Genomic DNA, 17,067 nt, shown 5'->3' on the forward strand with positions numbered 1-17,067 from the left:
TATTGATGTCTGTTACAGGTGGGACATCACCAGCTCAATGGGAGGATATTACAGGAACAACACCTTTAACATTTGTCAGTGACTGTGTCTCTTTCACCACCAATGTCTCTGCCAGGTAAGTGTTCTGCTAATCATGGCTTATGTTATAGCTGATATAGCTGATAGTTTGTAAACGATCTTCCCAAACTCCCCGTTGGCAATATTAATTTCCTCACCTAGGGTCGCGTTACTGTCACGAGTAATGCTCACTATTACTGATAATACGTGAATTTCTGATCAAAAATCAGCATTGAAATTATAATGCACGCTGTTACCGTAGTAATAGTAATAATGCGCACTATTACTGTAGTAACGACAATAGTGCGCGACCAGTGTTACTTTCACGAGTAACGTGGCCAATTGAATCCCCTCCTTAAGTATTTAAAAAGTCAGAAACTTACCTATTTATATTGGAATCTCCTGTAAATACAAGAAGTGCTAATTGTTATGTTAGTCCTAGATACAAGCAAGCAGCTGGTCATTGTTAGTACACGTCCTTATAGTTGATTTAAACCAAACTACACATCTTTCTGAATCTAAGTTGTTTCTTCCACAAAGGAGAAAATAATAAGGTATTCCAGGGAAACAGAGCTATATATACAGCTATCTGGAGGAGCGGGACAGGGGGCGTTCTAACATAAGCCAAGCACAGTAAGGGCCTGTTTGCATAATTGTGAACGGATGCAGACTGGGAAAAGATGTATATACACCTTCTATTATGGTGGTCAGGGCAGGTGAAAGTAGCAGATCCTGATGGTCTCCGGCACTAGCAAACTGCTTTGGATTGGCTGTTTGTGAATGCACCGCTGGCGCGGATTGGTGCTTTTGTCGTCACTTGGGCAAATATTATGCTTTTTGTGTGCGTGTTTAAGTAAATTTTTTATTTTTTTTGCATACACCAGACAGGGAGTTGTTGTTTTTTTTTTTAAGTTCTTTTTTCTTTTTAGTTCTTTTGATTCCTAATAGTAATTGTGTTTCTTGCACATAAAACAAATGGATGAAAACATGGCAGCAGGTGGGACGTAAGTGTCTGTGCCGTGTACCTGACGTAAACCGGGGGCATATGCTGCTGGGGTGACTTGCACGGATCTTAAGATGCAAATAGCTCAGTATATCAGCGTAAATACTTTTACTTGTGTCTCTAGAGTAAATTGCATCCAATTTGAGACCAGCTCAGCATGATGAGGCCCAGTGTCTCATATCTCAGGGATGTCATCTAGCTCCTACAGGATTGATAGGCAGAATACTGGTCCAGACCACAAAGTGGCTCTTCCCATTGTGTGCAAGCGATGGATACACTTTATATGGATAGTAAAATGTATGGGTTTTCTCAATATGCTGCACTTTTTAAGATTCCGTATTTGATACATGTAGAAGCTATATAACTGTATGTTTTGGTGTCTTGTAGATTTTGGCTTGGCGATTGCCATCAGATTCCCGAAACCGTTAGTTTGGCGACACAGCTCTACAGGGAATTGATATGTGTTCCGTACATGGCCAAGTTTGTGGTCTTTGCCAAAATGAATGACCCAGTGGAAGCTCGGCTACGCTGTTTCTGCATGACCGATGACAAAGTGGACAAAACACTGGAACAGCAGGAGAACTTTGAAGAAGTTGCTAGGAGTAAAGACATAGAGGTACGTTTCTTAAACCCTATTTATTGGGAATAGGGGAGAGGTCGAAAACGATCCTCCTTAAGCGCCACAAAAATTTCAGAGGTGAATTGCTCACTATTTCAGAGATTATACAATTTGAGGAGGCTGGTTTTTTTAAGGGACAACTGAATGTAAGCATTTGTGATTTGTCAGAATGCCAAAGCGTTGCAGGCGTTACAATGATTTTATGACTGACAAAATGGTAACAGAACATTTTTCCCATAGGTATTCTCCATGCTAACAGAACAAATTAGCAAAAATAATTTGTTGAAATCGCTGTGGTTAAATCACTGCCAGTATGCAATGATAAAGTGGAGTTAAAGTGTACCTGTTGTCTACACACAGCCTAGATTTGAAACCAATGATGAAACTAAATTTCCTTTTATGACCTGAGATTAGTCAAATGAGATAACAGGGTGGAGAGTGTTCCTTGTTGTGCAGAATGACACAAGGCCATTTCCTCTCAGCAAGGGAACTTGAATTTTGCACCAGCTCATAGACATTGGTCTTTGGGTGTCATCCAATACTTTTATTGTGTCCTGTTGTGCTCCACAATGTTACACTTTAAGAGAAAAGATAATTTCCTGGTATTGATGTATGAATTTGCTGCATACATACCAAATTGTAAAAAAAGACAATCCCAAGTCCCTTCTCATGATTAAAAGTCCAAGTTAGCCCTAATGAACCATTACCAGTTGTACTGGTAAATCCCGTCAGAGGGTGGCTGCTAGTGGTCTGCATGTACAGTCATCTTCTGACTCAATGAAAAGCCCCTATATAGTACATGGCTAGAAAGTCGCACACAATCTGAGAAATGTGAGAAATTCTCAGGAGATGTGTTTATATTACAAATGACTGGGATGTAAACACAACAATTTGGGAGCCCACTTACCTGATTGTGTGCAAGCTTTGATATTCTCATTTACATTGAATTTTGGACCTACGGAGGAGGCCTGGTATGCACCAGCTGAAAATGGGGGTGAGTAGGTGTGACAGTACATAAATGCACCTTAGATTTTTATGTGAAGCTTACATACAATATCAGATATATACAGTTTTGTCCAGGTATGGAATTTGGATTTATGCATTTTGTTAATAGTATAAATACTTATTCATCTTTATGCAGCTTATTTTTCAGTATTAGTGGCCCTTAACACGGTCTTAATTATACATAAATCTAATTGTTATGTTATTGTTATGCCAGAGAAGTATTTTCTAGGATTAGTTGTAGAATTAAAATTTTGTATCTAAAAATAAAAATGTTCATGTATAAAACATTAATTAGTGGCATCATTTAGATTTAGGAGTAAATCCAGCCTTAAGGAGCAATTTTGTGCAAATATATATAGAATTGGGAGGAAGGGTGCATCATAGCTAAATCCTAAATCGCAGTGTTATAAAAAAAGCTGCTCAGAATGTGTGTGCTAAATACAAGAGCAGGCATTGTTTTCTATGCATGCAAAAAACAAATTACATCTGCAGCCTCTGAACTGCCACATGGTTTGTTTAGGTGCAAATTTGCACCCTGTTACTTATTTAATTCTATGAAAACCCAGTATTGCTTGCCATAATAAACCGCTGTAGCCATCCCCACAGGTCTGACATGAATATGGTGCTGATAAAGGATACTTACCAACATTGTATTCGGGTCAAGTGTCAAGAGCAGAGGGGGGGCGGGGCGTGGAACACCAAATTCCGTAATCCCCCCCACCTCTGCAACGCGATGACGCCATCATGGCATTTTGCCAAGGGGACGGGACAAGGTGTCGTGATTCACTGCAAATCACGTCATTGAGGCCACTGTCCCACCCACTTCACTAGGAAATGCGTGGGGTCCTGGAGAAAGACCTTCTGTCCTGGGGGTATAAGAAAACTACCCAAAGTATGTGGGTCTCCTGAACATTCCAGGAGGGTATGTGATAGAGAACAAGAAGCAAAAAAGATTAGTTATACTTGATCTGACATCACTGGCAATACTCCATCCATCAGTAGCTCTGTCTTCTGGCCTCAGATCGGGGTATGAGAGACCACCACCCTCCAAAGCTATGCCTGCTTTCTCTTACTGTTAGACAAGTAGCCACTGATCAGATTTAGTTGCCATTAACCGTTTTGTTTTTATTATCCATGCAGGTTTTAGAAGGGAAACCCATCCACGTGGACTGCTATGGAAACCTAGCCCCACTAACAAAAGGAGGGCAGCAACTTATATTTAATTTCTATGCTTTCAAAGAAAACAGACTGCCATTTTCTGTGAAGGTAAAATAGCAATCCAATATTTAATACTATAGTATGAGTATGTTCTATACCTGTCTAGTGCACATGTTACACTTATTAAAATACAAAGAAACATTTTTCTTCATTTAAAAGCTCATGAGGCAAATACACATTTCACATTGTCTATTGGGCATCTCTGATTGTAACAGTGGTGTAACTACAGGGTGCACGCTGGGGGTCTCACCCCCTCCCGCAGCACTCACCCTCTTCTCAGAAGAATAGAGCTGGCGTCTCTTCTTTTGACCACACAGACTCTTGTCCCCGCTCTGCTCTTGGGCACCGTTTTGCCCCTACCTGTGAAATTACTGAAATTAAAGAGCAGATTGATATGTCGAGGGTAAAGGCTTTTACTTATCATCACCATCATCAGTTATTTATATAGCACCACTAATTCCGCAGCGCTGTACAGAGAACTCATTCACATCAGTCCCTGCCCCATTGGAGCTTACAGTCTAAATGCCCTAACATACACAGACAGACAGACAGACAGAGAGAGACAGACTAGGGTCAATTTTGATAGCAGCCAATTAACCTACAAGTATGTTTTTGGAGTGTGGGAGGAAACCGGAGCACCCGGAGGAAACCCACGCAAACACGGGGAGAAGATACAAACTCCACACAGATAAGGCCATGGTCGGGAATAGAACTTATGACCCCAGTGCTGTGAGGCAGAAGTGCTAACCACTACGCCACCGTGCTGCCTACTTAGCTACACAGTTGGAGTTAATGTCACATTAGGCATAGTTTATGAATAGGTAGTTAAAGCCAACACTGATGAGCCATATTTGCAAGAACTTATCTACAAGTTTGGAATTCAGCATATCAGGTTTATATGAATGACTTTGTTCTTTAACCTCAACAATAGGGGGTCTTATCATAAAGTAGCAATGGGCTCTAACACTGTCTACCAATTTAGTAGACCCATTTTATTACTCTCTGTTGGTTTCTTGTCATTCGCTCTAATGAGGCAGCTGATAATTTTAGAGAACGATAGTCTACCAAAACACCACACTTCTTAATAAAATATGCTGCACAATCTACTATATCACCTGTATTGAGGTTGCTTTGGAGACCATTTATTCTGATTACTGTTTATCTATAGTCAATCTCTGTATTCCTCGAAAGCTGATTTTAAAATGTACTTTTAGGTGAGAGACCCCAGCCAAGAGCCCTGTGGTCGACTGTCATTTTTAAAAGAGCCAAAGACAACAAAAGGACTGCCACAGACCGCAGTTTGCAATCTCAATATTACTCTGCCAACTCAGAAAAAGGTAACGAGTCACTGAATTTCTATATTACTATATTTCTAACTGTTTTAATAACTAAAAAATTAACAATAGTAATGTTTGCAATGTGCCATATGTGTAATTTAAAATTAGTTTGGAGCAGTTCCTTCCCCTGGAACCCAATCTGTTACCTTATAATCACTGCTTCAAGACAAGCAGAAGACAACCTTTACCCACTATTGCATATGCTGGAGGAGTGGAGCCCTTGGGGTACATGTATCAAAATTTCTAAAAAGGGAAACTGGAGGTGTTGCCTACAGCAGCCAATCAGATTCTAGCAATTATTTTCTAGATTGTACCAGATAAATGATAGCTAATATCTGATTGGTTGCTATGGGCAACAACTCCACTTTTCCTTTTTAGAAGTTTTGATACAATTTGCCCCTTGAATAGCATTTAAACTGTTGTACGCTTCCTGATGACAACTGTTTGAACTCTATGCAGCTCTTGCAGGGCTCAGAATAGCAGCAGTTTCTGTAAGGTATGTTAAGGTAAGGGACAGGTCATCAGGAGAGGGACCACCTCTGCACTTATAGACAGATGGAAGGCTTCCTAGTAGAGTAACGTGCAATTCTACTGCATATATTCTCTTAAGACATTTCTAAAGTATCCTTTTGATTATTATTATTATTATTATTATTATTTTCATAGATTTGTAAGGCGCCACAGTGTTCTGCAGCGCCGTACAGTAGGGAAAGTAGGACATACATAATACAGTACATACATAAAACAAGGACATACAAGGCAGACAAAATAAATACAGACATGAAAAGAAAGGGTAGAGGACCCTGCTCAGTAGAGAGTTTATATTCTAAGTAAAAGAAGGAACAGCTGAAATAAGAGGACCGAGTGTCGCTTAGAGTGGAAATTGGGACAGCTGTGAGGGTGTATTAATGAATATTATTATCAGGGATAAGGTTTTAAAAAAAGATGGGTTTTTAGAGAACGTCTAAACATTTGAAGGCTGTGGGAAAGCCTGATTGGACGTGGTACGTGGTAGGGAATTCCATAAGTGGGGAGTAGCAAGGGAGAAGTCTTGTAGAAGCAAATGAGAGGTGGTTACCAGAGACGAGACAAGGCGAAGGTCAGAGGTAGATCTAAGAGGGCAGGAGGGAGAGTATTTTGATATGAGATTTATAAAGGGGTGGTGTTATTGAGGGCTTTGTATGTAAGGGTGAGTAATTTTAATTAGATTCTGAAGGAGACAAGGAGCCAGTGTAGGGATTTGCAAAGTGGGACACCAGATGTGGAGCAGTGAGAGAGGAAGATCAGTCTTGCAGCAGCATTTAGGATAGATTGAAGTGTGGATATACGGGTGTCAGGAATGCCAGATAGCAGGACGTTGCTGTAGTCAAGATGGGAGATGATGAGAGAATGAATAAGAGTTTTGGTATCATGTTGAATAAGGGCGTATTCTGGCAATGTTTTTAAGGTGGAATCGACAGGACTGGGAGAGAGTCTGGATGTGAAGAATAAAGCAGAGGGCATGACACCAGGGCAGCTGGGCTGGGAGACTGAGAACATTGTGGTGTTATTAACAGTGAGGGAGATTTGAGGGGAGGTGGTGATTCTGGCAGGAGGGAAGATAATAAGATCTGTTTTGGATATGTTGAGCTTTAGGTAGTGTTGGGACATCCATGTGGGGATAGCTGAAAAATAGTTAGTTACATGAGATAGTACAGAAGGTGGAGAGTTCAGGAAAAGAGATACACATTTGGGTATCATCAGCATAGAGGTGGTACTGGAGGCCAAATGAGTGAAATAGTGGCCCAAGAGAAGAGGTGTACAATGGAAAAAGTAAAGGGCAAAAACAGAGTCTTGTAGGACCCCAACCGATAGTGGGCGTGGAGAGGAGGATGTGCCAGAGGTAGAAACGCTAAAGGAACAGTTGATAGGTAGGAAGTGAACCAGGAAAGAACTGTGTTACGAAGGCCAATGGAGTGGAGGGTGTGTAGGAGAAGAGGGTGATCAACAGTGTCAAAAGCAGCAGAGAGGTCCAGGAGAATGAGCATGGAGAAATAACTCTTAGACTTTGCAGTAAGTAGATCATCAATCACTGTTGTGAGAGCAGTTTTAGTGGAATGTTGGGGGCTGAAGCCTGATTGCAGAGAGTCAAGAATGGAATAAAGGGAGAGAAAGTGAGGCAGGCATTTGTACACTAATCGCTCAAGTGTAATTTTAATTAATTGATTTAACGTAACCTTGTCATGTAAACACATATTTGTGTTTTTTTAAACTGGTCGTGTTGGCACCACACTAACCCAGTTCCAAGAGATCCATTCATTGTTATCTGCTGTTTAACGCTTCATTGGAGCAATGAAAAAAGTTAGGGGTAATTTTGTTCAAGTGGCTATGGTCAAGTATGCTTACAAGTCAATCCATTGATGTAATAAAAGTGAAAGAGTCAGTCTGTAGATAGAATCCTGTTCAGTGCTAGTCGTTGTCATGCTCGAAATGCCCAACAGGCAAAACTTTTTAAGGTTTTGCCATAATAATAGCAAACTGAAAAAAATCCTATTATGAGAAGCCATGCAGTTAAAATTAACGGAATGAAAAGGAAACCTAGCAAGTTGTTACCCTAAACATATGCAGTGTACTCATCTTAGTAGATTCAAAATGCAAGAAAAGGGGGTGGAATACAAAATATACAATTTCAGAAAGTATTCACGTGTGGGGCATTGTTGGGCATTGCTCCATGCAGATCCCAGCACTATATCTTAAATTGACTTATAGCTCTGCAGAGTCCTGGTACCTCCACATAGTAATTTGGAGGCTCAATGTGGAAAAGGAGGCTTTGTATTGCCAAGACAAGCTAAGGGGAGTGGGGTTTGGCTACTAGCAGAGCAGTGTATGGCAACGGAAGTGCCAGCAAGTATGCTGAACTCCTCAGCTGTCAGATAAGCACTGCAAACAGGGTCGCAGGCATGATTCCCTTCGGGGCATGGTCAAAATTCAGATATAATAATGCATTTCCTGCTGTGATGATTTCAGGTTGATTCTGATTTCTGTATTAAAGCACGATACTTGCAGCCTCTTTACTCCTGATTCTAGGAGACTATTCTACCATCCCAACAGTCAGAACTTCTGTTCTGACTGTCGGGAGCTCTGTCATACTTACTGGTTGCAAGGTTGCTGCATGCACCTGCCGCTGGATGCATGGGTGTTTTGGGGGAGGATGAGGAATGTTAATGTGGTCTTAGCACTTCAGAAGCTTCAGGCAAGGCCTCCAGAGGAAGTGGCATGCTCCAACCTGATGCAACCACACTCCTAGTGTGACTTGTCCATGTCCCCTTTTCAGTGGCTCTTTCAATGTCCCAATTCCCCAACTTCAAAAGTTGTGAGGTGTGCACAAGTGCAAATCTTGCAGCATATTTGCCTGATGGCTTGTTTGCTTGTGGGAAGATGGACCTCTGTCTACAATCAAGATCAGTGTCCTTCATTATATTATATTACTTTCTAGTGCGTTTCATGTGCACGAAGTACATTGTAAAATATAATACAGACCTAACATGAAACTGTGTAACAATAACAACCCTGAACAGAGTACCAGAATTAGGCCCTAACATAGTACTGTGTTCTTCCCATATTGTCAGGTCCAAGGAATGTTAGTAGTGGACAGCTGTACATGATCTATTCACTGTGCATATCATTTATACACTGGCACTTTGGCTGGATTCCATCTCACCTTGCTTAACCCTTAAGAATATGTGATAAATATCTGTTGTTCTCACTGTGGTGTCATAATTGTAATTTATGTTGAAGTGGGTTGCTTAGTTGACAGTGTGAGTGTGTATTTTTCAGATAACCTGTTTGTTTCTCTACATTTGGTTCTTAATATACTTGTCTACTTATTTTCTTGTGTCAGTCTTTGCTGTTTCTGTGCTTGCGCTGCTGCCTACCTCTCCCTTTTCATGTCCTAATATTCTTTTCCCTGCTGCCCACTATACTTTACCTTATCTTGGATCCAAAAGGAAACAGAGTCAGACCAAGATGACGAGGTAATATAAACCATGCAACTTTTTCTATTTCAATCAGCCGTAGATAAGGTTACCGGATCATCCGGGTAAATCTGGGTGCATATATAATACACAGGTTGCCTAGCATTACAGCAATCATGCTGCACGCCTTCATTTTTTACTATGCAGGTATGACACACGCATGTAATCTTATTGCAGCTGCAACCGTGCAGCATGTGTGTTTCAGATGTGCCCATACTTACAAGGTTAATCTATTAACCCTAACACACATTTTTGCAAATATCTCACATCTCCAAACTCTTTCATAACAATAATGCTTTTTAAAGCTGCAACTTACTATTTTAGAGAATCACTTGGGGACATTTATACATTTTTTGTAGTTCCTTTATAAGTGCTTAATTAGTTTGTGTCTCCTTACGCTCCTCTCTGTTACACTATGGGCAGACACTGACTAATATTCTCCTATAACTCTTTTTTTTTTTTTTTTTTAATAAATATGATGACTCTTTATTGTTTTTTAGGCCAGGTTCAATATTGTAGGCGTTAAATACTTCAGATAGAATTTATTATTTGCCGCCACCCGCTTCACAATTTAACACATTCCCGAGCTCCTGTTCTGTGTTATCAAGCATGTGTGTGGTTTTTTCAGAAATGTTAAACTTTTACTTTTTCTTTTTAACAGTAGAATTTGAGAATTTATAATATAGTAACAAAAAAAGCTGGAAATTTAAGAGACAACTTTAAAAACAAACAACTGTTTGACAATTAATAGATTTGTGAGTTGTGTGTATACATAAATTAACAAGCTCACTTTTAGTTTTTACTAGTCCATGCTGGTCCTCAGCAGGGGCTGGCTGAGTGGGCAGAGGGCCGATCCCATAGAGGGCTGCCTTAAGCTGGGTAAATTATGCCTGCCAGCCCCTGTGCTTATACCAAAAAGTAACTTCATACTTGCCAACTTTTTAAATCTGTACTTCGGGAGATCGGAGTACAGATCATGTGACAGAGGGTAGGAGGGGGTGTGACATTGTCATTACGTCACTATAGCCTCGCCCCGGGGCTTAATGACGCTTTTAAGCCCCACCCCCACTGTTCAGTGCCGTGAATTTCGGCATTTACAGGGTCCGGGAGATTTGCCTACTCTTCTGGGAGTCCGGGAGGACTCCCTGAAATTCAGGAGCCTCTCGGAAATTCCGGGAGAGTAGGCAAGTATGAGTAACTTTCTTGCTTTACTCATTCAGCAATAGCAAAAAGACTGAATTGTGCAAGAAAGATTTTTGTAAAAAACAAAAACCCAAAAGTTGTGTTGCTCTGTCTTCATTTTATTAGGTCAATTCAAAAGCGCTGCCAATGTGTACTGCAAACCACCTTGGTTATGCACTGGTGTGCCCATATGGTCTATCTAGTGCACATCAAGGTGCATGCCTACTCTCTGCTCTGAGGAGCACAGAGTAGGACTGTGCAAAAGTGTAAATGTCAAAGTTCACCGTCCTACCACTTTAGTACCCCCACATCCAATAAAATAAACTTTGATTTTCTCCTAAAGTATTAGTTGGTTCTAGCTCTGCAAACTACTGCCCTTCTGCCCTTCTGCAAATACCAACATTTTGCTCCGTAAACCCATGTGCCTCAGCAGAAATTTAGGTGCTCTTGTGCAAACCGTGGTGCACAGCAGGTCCTAAGCTACTTTTGCACTTTGTAGCGGAAAAAGTTACACTTTATAAATAACCTCCATAGAGTTGTGCCTGTAAGCTGATGGCATAAGAAATGCTAACAAATCTGTAGAGTTAATATATTACAAAACAAACTAATGTTCAAACCATGCATCCGAGTATATTTAGCACATTATAGCCCTATTACAGTAACCAAAAATATTGCCTTATCTGCTTTATAAAATGTTGAATGTTTATTGTCTTAAATGTTATATAGTGACGTAATAGAGAAAGAGTGTGTATTGTGTCGCGTTGTCTGCTAAATGTGATTTGTGTGGTTTGTTCATTTGGTTTATTGGAATAAATCTAATGTTATCTTATATAATGGGTCTACTTAACATTTCCTGGAAGCAATGACTTTGTAGAAAGATAATAACTTTATTCCATTTCTTCCCACAGATAGAGAAAGTGGATCGTCGTCAGAACTTTGTGTCTTTAGCTTTGCGTAAGCGATACAGCTATCTGACTGAGCCTGGAATGAGTGAGTTTTAATAACATTCTAACAATACTAAACCCTTTAAAAGAAGAGTTTTCTTATTGTTATCTAAATATTAATTTATCGTGGGGTGTTGGGAGGGCTTTGTAAATTATTTCACATTGTAATATCATTAAATCAGGTTCTAGCTATCATTCATATAGTACATTCTAGAAAATGATAGCTAGAATCTGATTGGTTGCTATCCGCTACACCTCCAGGTTTGATAAATACACCCCTGTGTTTCTTATGTTTAATTGGCAGAGTTTGGCCTTGTCCAAATTTGTAAAGGAGATAAACCCACTTCTGTTACTTAACTCATTTGGAAGCAAGTTATCATTTTTTATGTATAATTGTTGGGGGGGCACTAACTATCCAGTTTCCAGACTGTCTGTAACAGATATTCCTTGGATTTAGCCTCTACGCTCCGGTTCAAATAAACACTGCTTTTCTTGAGAACAGTGTCTGTCCAAACCAACAGTGTAAACCATTATGACACTTCTTGCTGGGAAGGAAACAAACTTGTTGGGTGGGTGGGGCTTAAAGCTTAAAGCTTTGTATTACTAATTAATACGACTAAGAGGAGGCTCAAAATACAATACAAAGTCATAATAGGGTTAAATAAAAAAAGGAAAATCCCAATATTTAGATATTAGAAATAAGACCTCTTTAGACAAGAGCTTTTGGAGTATTTTTTGACACCACATTCCATGTTGGATTGATGCTGACCGGGCGCGGGCTGGGATGCTGCAGGCAGGGGGGCACACAGGCAGCCGCATCTCATTACAGGGGATGCAGCCGCGTCAATGATGACATCAGATGCGGCCGCAGAAAAAAATCAGAAGAAATTGCATCGGGGGGGGGGCGGCCGGCCGGCCGGCCTACCCCCCGGCCATAAAAGCGCGTAATCTGAGCGGCCCGGGAGGCCGATGCCCCCCTGTCCCCCCGGCCCAGCCCGCCCCTGATGCTGACCATGTGAATCTTTATTGAGGTAATATTTTGAGAATTGGCGCTGCAAGATTTTAAAGAAGCAAATGGATTAATGCAATTGTTGATCATTTCTATTCAATGGATAATAGTTAGTGTTAGAATGAATTCTATATTCTGAAACTTAGATAAGAATATTTCAGGTTGTTGTAATCACGAAAAACTCTTCTTTTAAAAGCAAATGTGAATGTATACATTGAACAATGGTTTTCCAAATCCAGTCTTCCACTATAAAAAATAAAATTTTCAGCCATCAATGTAACTTTTGTCTTACAGAGATTTTAGAAGTGGTCTATTGTTTTCCTACGAAACTTGACCATGGTTGCACTGAAATGACTAGAATTGGAAAATATTTGTGCAAAATGCATTTGAAAACTACAATCTCATAATCCATTGCTTGTTTCGGCATAACATTTCATGCACGCTTAAGTACAGACATTGTTTTTAGTTAACCCTGCTTGATCATGTTTTCAGTGATCACGTTTCACTTGTCACCCTCAACCAATGGTTTTGAATCCATTTCATTTCACGTTTTTCTTTGGTTTTCTTAAAAAAAAAAAATAAGATAAACAATAGCATGAAAAAAATGCAAGAAAATAAAAATGATTTTGAAAAAATCTGACCTTATTGGCTTTGTGATTGTGCAACTTATACCTACATTCTGCATGGGAGAGAAATATATTTGAACGTATCAAAGATTATCCACATTTTTGCACTGTACTTGCCTGTCACATACATAAATCCGGAATCTGCATGAAAAGTTCTGACTTATAAAAAAAAAAAAAAAAAGTCATGTTTACAACTTATATTGTTTTCAATTGACAGTGTGTCATAATGGGGCAACCAGAGAAAGCGCAAAAGACAATACTAATTCTGAACACTAACTCTACACAACTACACTGTATTAGGCAGGACAATACAGCTTGTATTATTCTATATCAGCACATCAGAAAGTCAATAGGAAGTTTGAGTAGCATTGTGTGTTTTGTAGTCCTTTTTACATGTGTTGTCTTTTCTGTCTTTCATTGTTTTTTTTCTGCTCTATGTTTTCACTTTATGTTGCTTATGTTGACAGCTTAATTTATGTTCACAAAAAAGCCCCCCATCCCCCCTTTATTTTTAGCCCGCTCATTATCACAATAACCTTCATCCTGACTCATGAAAACAGTTGTACTTGCTTTTGAAATAATATAATCGTTACTGACCAATTTTTTTTTCTCTGGTCTCTCTGTTTTTTCAATCATTTTTCGTTAATTTTGCATTTAATTTTATTTTACTCGTGAAAGAACTCGATCGGAACACGGCACCAACAAGAACTTTACCAGCTACTTATTCATACAAGCCAGGCTTTCAATCAAGACCATATCAGTCATGGACAACTGCACCAATTACAGTGCCTGGCCAGACTAAATCAGGCTTTACCTCTCTGTCGAGCTCTTCCTCTAATACTCCATCAGCATCCCCATTAAAATCAATTTGGTCTGTCTCCTCTGCTTCTCCGATAAAATCCACACTAGGAGCTTCTACTACATCTTCTGTTAAATCTGTTAGCGATGTAGCATCTCCAATACGATCATTTCGGACAATTGCTTCACCAATAAAAACTGTTGTGACACAGTCTCCATATACAATCCAAGGTTCAAATGGTTCACCAATTAGAACTTCTACAATTGCAGAAGCTCCAGCTTTCAAGGGATTATCCTCCAACTCCGTTTTTACTTCCAGAACCTCTCCAGTGACCACCGCTGGTTCACTTTTAGAAAGATCATCCATTACAATGACACCCCCAGCATCCCCAAAATCAAATATTAACATGTATTCATCAAGCTTGCCATTTAAATCAATCATTACTTCTGCAGGGTCACTTTCATCTTCTCCTCTAAAATCTGTGGTTTCTCCCACTGTCAATACTCCTTCTAAAGTGAGCATGGCCTCTTCTCTCTCTTCAACTTTAAAGATTGGGAATGGGCCGAGTGACGTCGGATTAATGAACGGGTCTGCATCACCACTAAAGTACCCACTCTGTTCAAATTATATCAATGGCTCGGCAGTCAATTTTCAAGACAAAATATCAGCAATTACGAAATCTGCAACTGCCTCAGTTAGCACAACAATTGATACAGCTGAAAAAAGTTATTCTCTTCCCACTACAACACAAGTATCATATTCACCTCTCAAGTCTTTTGCATCAACAACATCGGCTTTTCAGACAATAAGAGCTCCCCCTTCTGGTGCAGTTTACACTTCTTTTAGGTCATCATTGTCCTCTACTACCTCATCTGTTACATCATCAACATTAACAGTACCGGTATATTCTGTGGTAAATGTGTTGTCAGAGCCAACCTTAAAAAAACTGACTGAGTCTGCATCCTTGACTAAGTCAGCTGCTGCTCTTTTGACACCATCAAAAAACTTATCGACTGAGACCACCAACCAGTTTAGTCGAATCGCCTCACCTCTTAAAACATCCTTGTTTCTGTCCCCTGCTGCGCTCAAGTTATCTACTACCTCTTCGTTATCTTCAAGCCAGGAGATTTTGAAAGATGTTGCAGATATGAAAGAAGACTTGATAAGAATGACTGCAATATTACAAACTGACACTTCTGAAGAAAAACCATTTAATTCCGAATTAACTAAAGAAGTTAGAATTGAAGATGAAGAACCATTTAAAATAGTAGAGAAAGTAAAAGAGGACTTGGTGAAAGTCAGTGAAATTTTAAAAAAAGATGCTTTCTTGGAAAAAATGGCATCTTCATGTGATCAAGGGCAGTCATTAGAAGACGAATGGGTAGAATTTAGTAGAGAGGAACTTGAAGAAGCTAGAGAGTGTGTCAACGGAAGCCTACCATTATACTCTCCAGAAAGAGCAGAGTTGAAATCTAGAGCTTTATCTGAAAAGGACTATAACTTAACAAAAGTGATTGATTACTTAACTAATGACATTGGTGGTAATACATTTTCAAACCTGAAATACAAGTATGATGATGGTAAAAAAGAAGGGGAAGAGAAACAAAAAAGAGTTTTGAAACCAGGTATAGCTCTACATGACCATAAACTTAAAATGCCACCATCATCAATGAGGTCATCGGCATCGGAAAAAGAGCTGTGCAAAATTGCAGACTCTGTCTATGGAACAGACATGATTTTAGAATCTCCAGATGATTTTTCACAACATGAGCAGGATAAAAGTCCATTGTCTGATAGTGGATTTGAAACAAGAAGTGAAAAAACTCCATCTGCCCCCCAAAGTGCTGAGAGCACTGGTCCAAAACCACTTTTTCATGATGTACCTATCCCACCAGTAATTACAGAAACAAGAACTGAAGTGGTTCATGTTATAAGGAGCTATGAGCCATCAGCTGGAGAGGCTGTAGACCCCGAACAAGGGGAAAGTCCATCGTTAAAATCCGATAAAACATTTATGGAGCTAGAGCAAAATTCACCTGGATCCATGAAAGTAACAAATAAGGCGTTTCAGCTAAATGCTGGAAATGATGAAGAAGACCACAAAGGGGTTTTGGGAAAGGGTGTACGAGTTAAAGAAGAAACTCATATAACAACGACAACAAGAATGGTTTATCATCCTTCTCCGGCTGCTGAAAAATCTGAAAGGATTGAGGAAACCATGTCTGTTCATGATATAATGAAAGCTTTCCAGTCAGGCCGTGATCCATCTAAAGAGCTGGCAGGCCTGTTTGAATATAAAACGTCAGTAGCTTCAGATACGCAGAAGTGTACAGAAAACTCACAACAACATGCTGAAAGGGACAACAAAATGAAACCAAAATTGGAGCGTATAATTGAGGTCCATATTGAGAAAGGTAACCAAGCTGAACCTACGGAAGTCATTATTAGAGAAACAAAAAAACATCCAGAGAAGGAAATGTATGTTTATCAAAGGGATTTAAGTCAGGGAGATTTCCACATCAAAGATATGGTAACAGAAAGAAATAAGATGTTTCCATGTTCAGATGAACAGGGGCAGGCAGAAGAAGAGGAATTGACAGCAGAAGAGTCACTGCCGTCTTATATAGAATCTTCGAGAGTAAATACACCAGTATCTCAAGAAGAAGACAGCCGTCCAAGTTCAGCTCAACTTATATCAGACGACTCATACAAAACACTAAAATTATTGAGTCAACATTCAATAGAATATCATGATGATGAATTATCAGAATTGAGAGGGGAGTCATACCGATTTGCAGAGAAAATGCTCCTGTCGGACAAGCTAGATGACACGGAGGAGTCTGTAACAGAGCATGCTTTACTTCTTGGATCTGACTTCCATCGGCCCGATAGACAATGCAGAGAAAAAGTGACCACTACCCCTAAAAAGGAAATTCTTTCAAAAATATATAAAGACGTAACTGAAAATGGCATAGGTAAATTGTCTAATGATGACTCTTTAGATAAAGTTACAGTGTTGCATTATGCTGGAGATTCTAAAAGCCCTAAACATGCAATGTGGATGCGATTTACTGAGGATAGGCTAGACAGGGGTAGAGAAAAGCTATTATATGAAGACAGGGTGGTCAGGACTGTTAAAGAGGCAGAAGAAAAATTGACAGAGGTGTCACAATTTTTCCGGGACAAAACTGAAAAGCTAAATGATGAGCTTCAGTCACCAGAGAAGACACCACAAAAAAATAACGGTAAACAATA

General features: G+C 39.7%; 1 protein-coding gene across 2 annotated transcripts in view; it reads left to right on the plus strand.

Annotated features, from left to right (window-relative positions):
- ANK3 (ankyrin 3) overlaps nt 1-17,067 on the plus strand; it is a 517,804-nt gene that overhangs the window by 475,638 nt on the left and 25,099 nt on the right. Inside the window, exons 34-40 of one of the 2 annotated variants that reach the window (XM_075216346.1) lie at nt 19-115; nt 1,448-1,676; nt 3,825-3,950; nt 5,117-5,239; nt 9,226-9,252; nt 11,343-11,424; nt 13,692-16,226. In XM_075216346.1, the coding sequence (XP_075072447.1) occupies nt 19-115; nt 1,448-1,676; nt 3,825-3,950; nt 5,117-5,239; nt 9,226-9,252; nt 11,343-11,424; nt 13,692-16,226 (3,219 nt within the window). Of the gene's footprint in view, nt 1-18; nt 116-1,447; nt 1,681-3,824; nt 3,951-5,116; nt 5,240-9,225; nt 9,253-11,342; nt 11,425-13,691; nt 16,227-17,067 lie in introns of both variants that reach the window. The other variant, XM_075216345.1, reaches the window with a different exon arrangement.

This window comes from Mixophyes fleayi, chromosome 6 (assembly GCF_038048845.1).
Source record: "Mixophyes fleayi isolate aMixFle1 chromosome 6, aMixFle1.hap1, whole genome shotgun sequence".
Taxonomy (NCBI): domain Eukaryota; kingdom Metazoa; phylum Chordata; class Amphibia; order Anura; family Limnodynastidae; genus Mixophyes; species Mixophyes fleayi.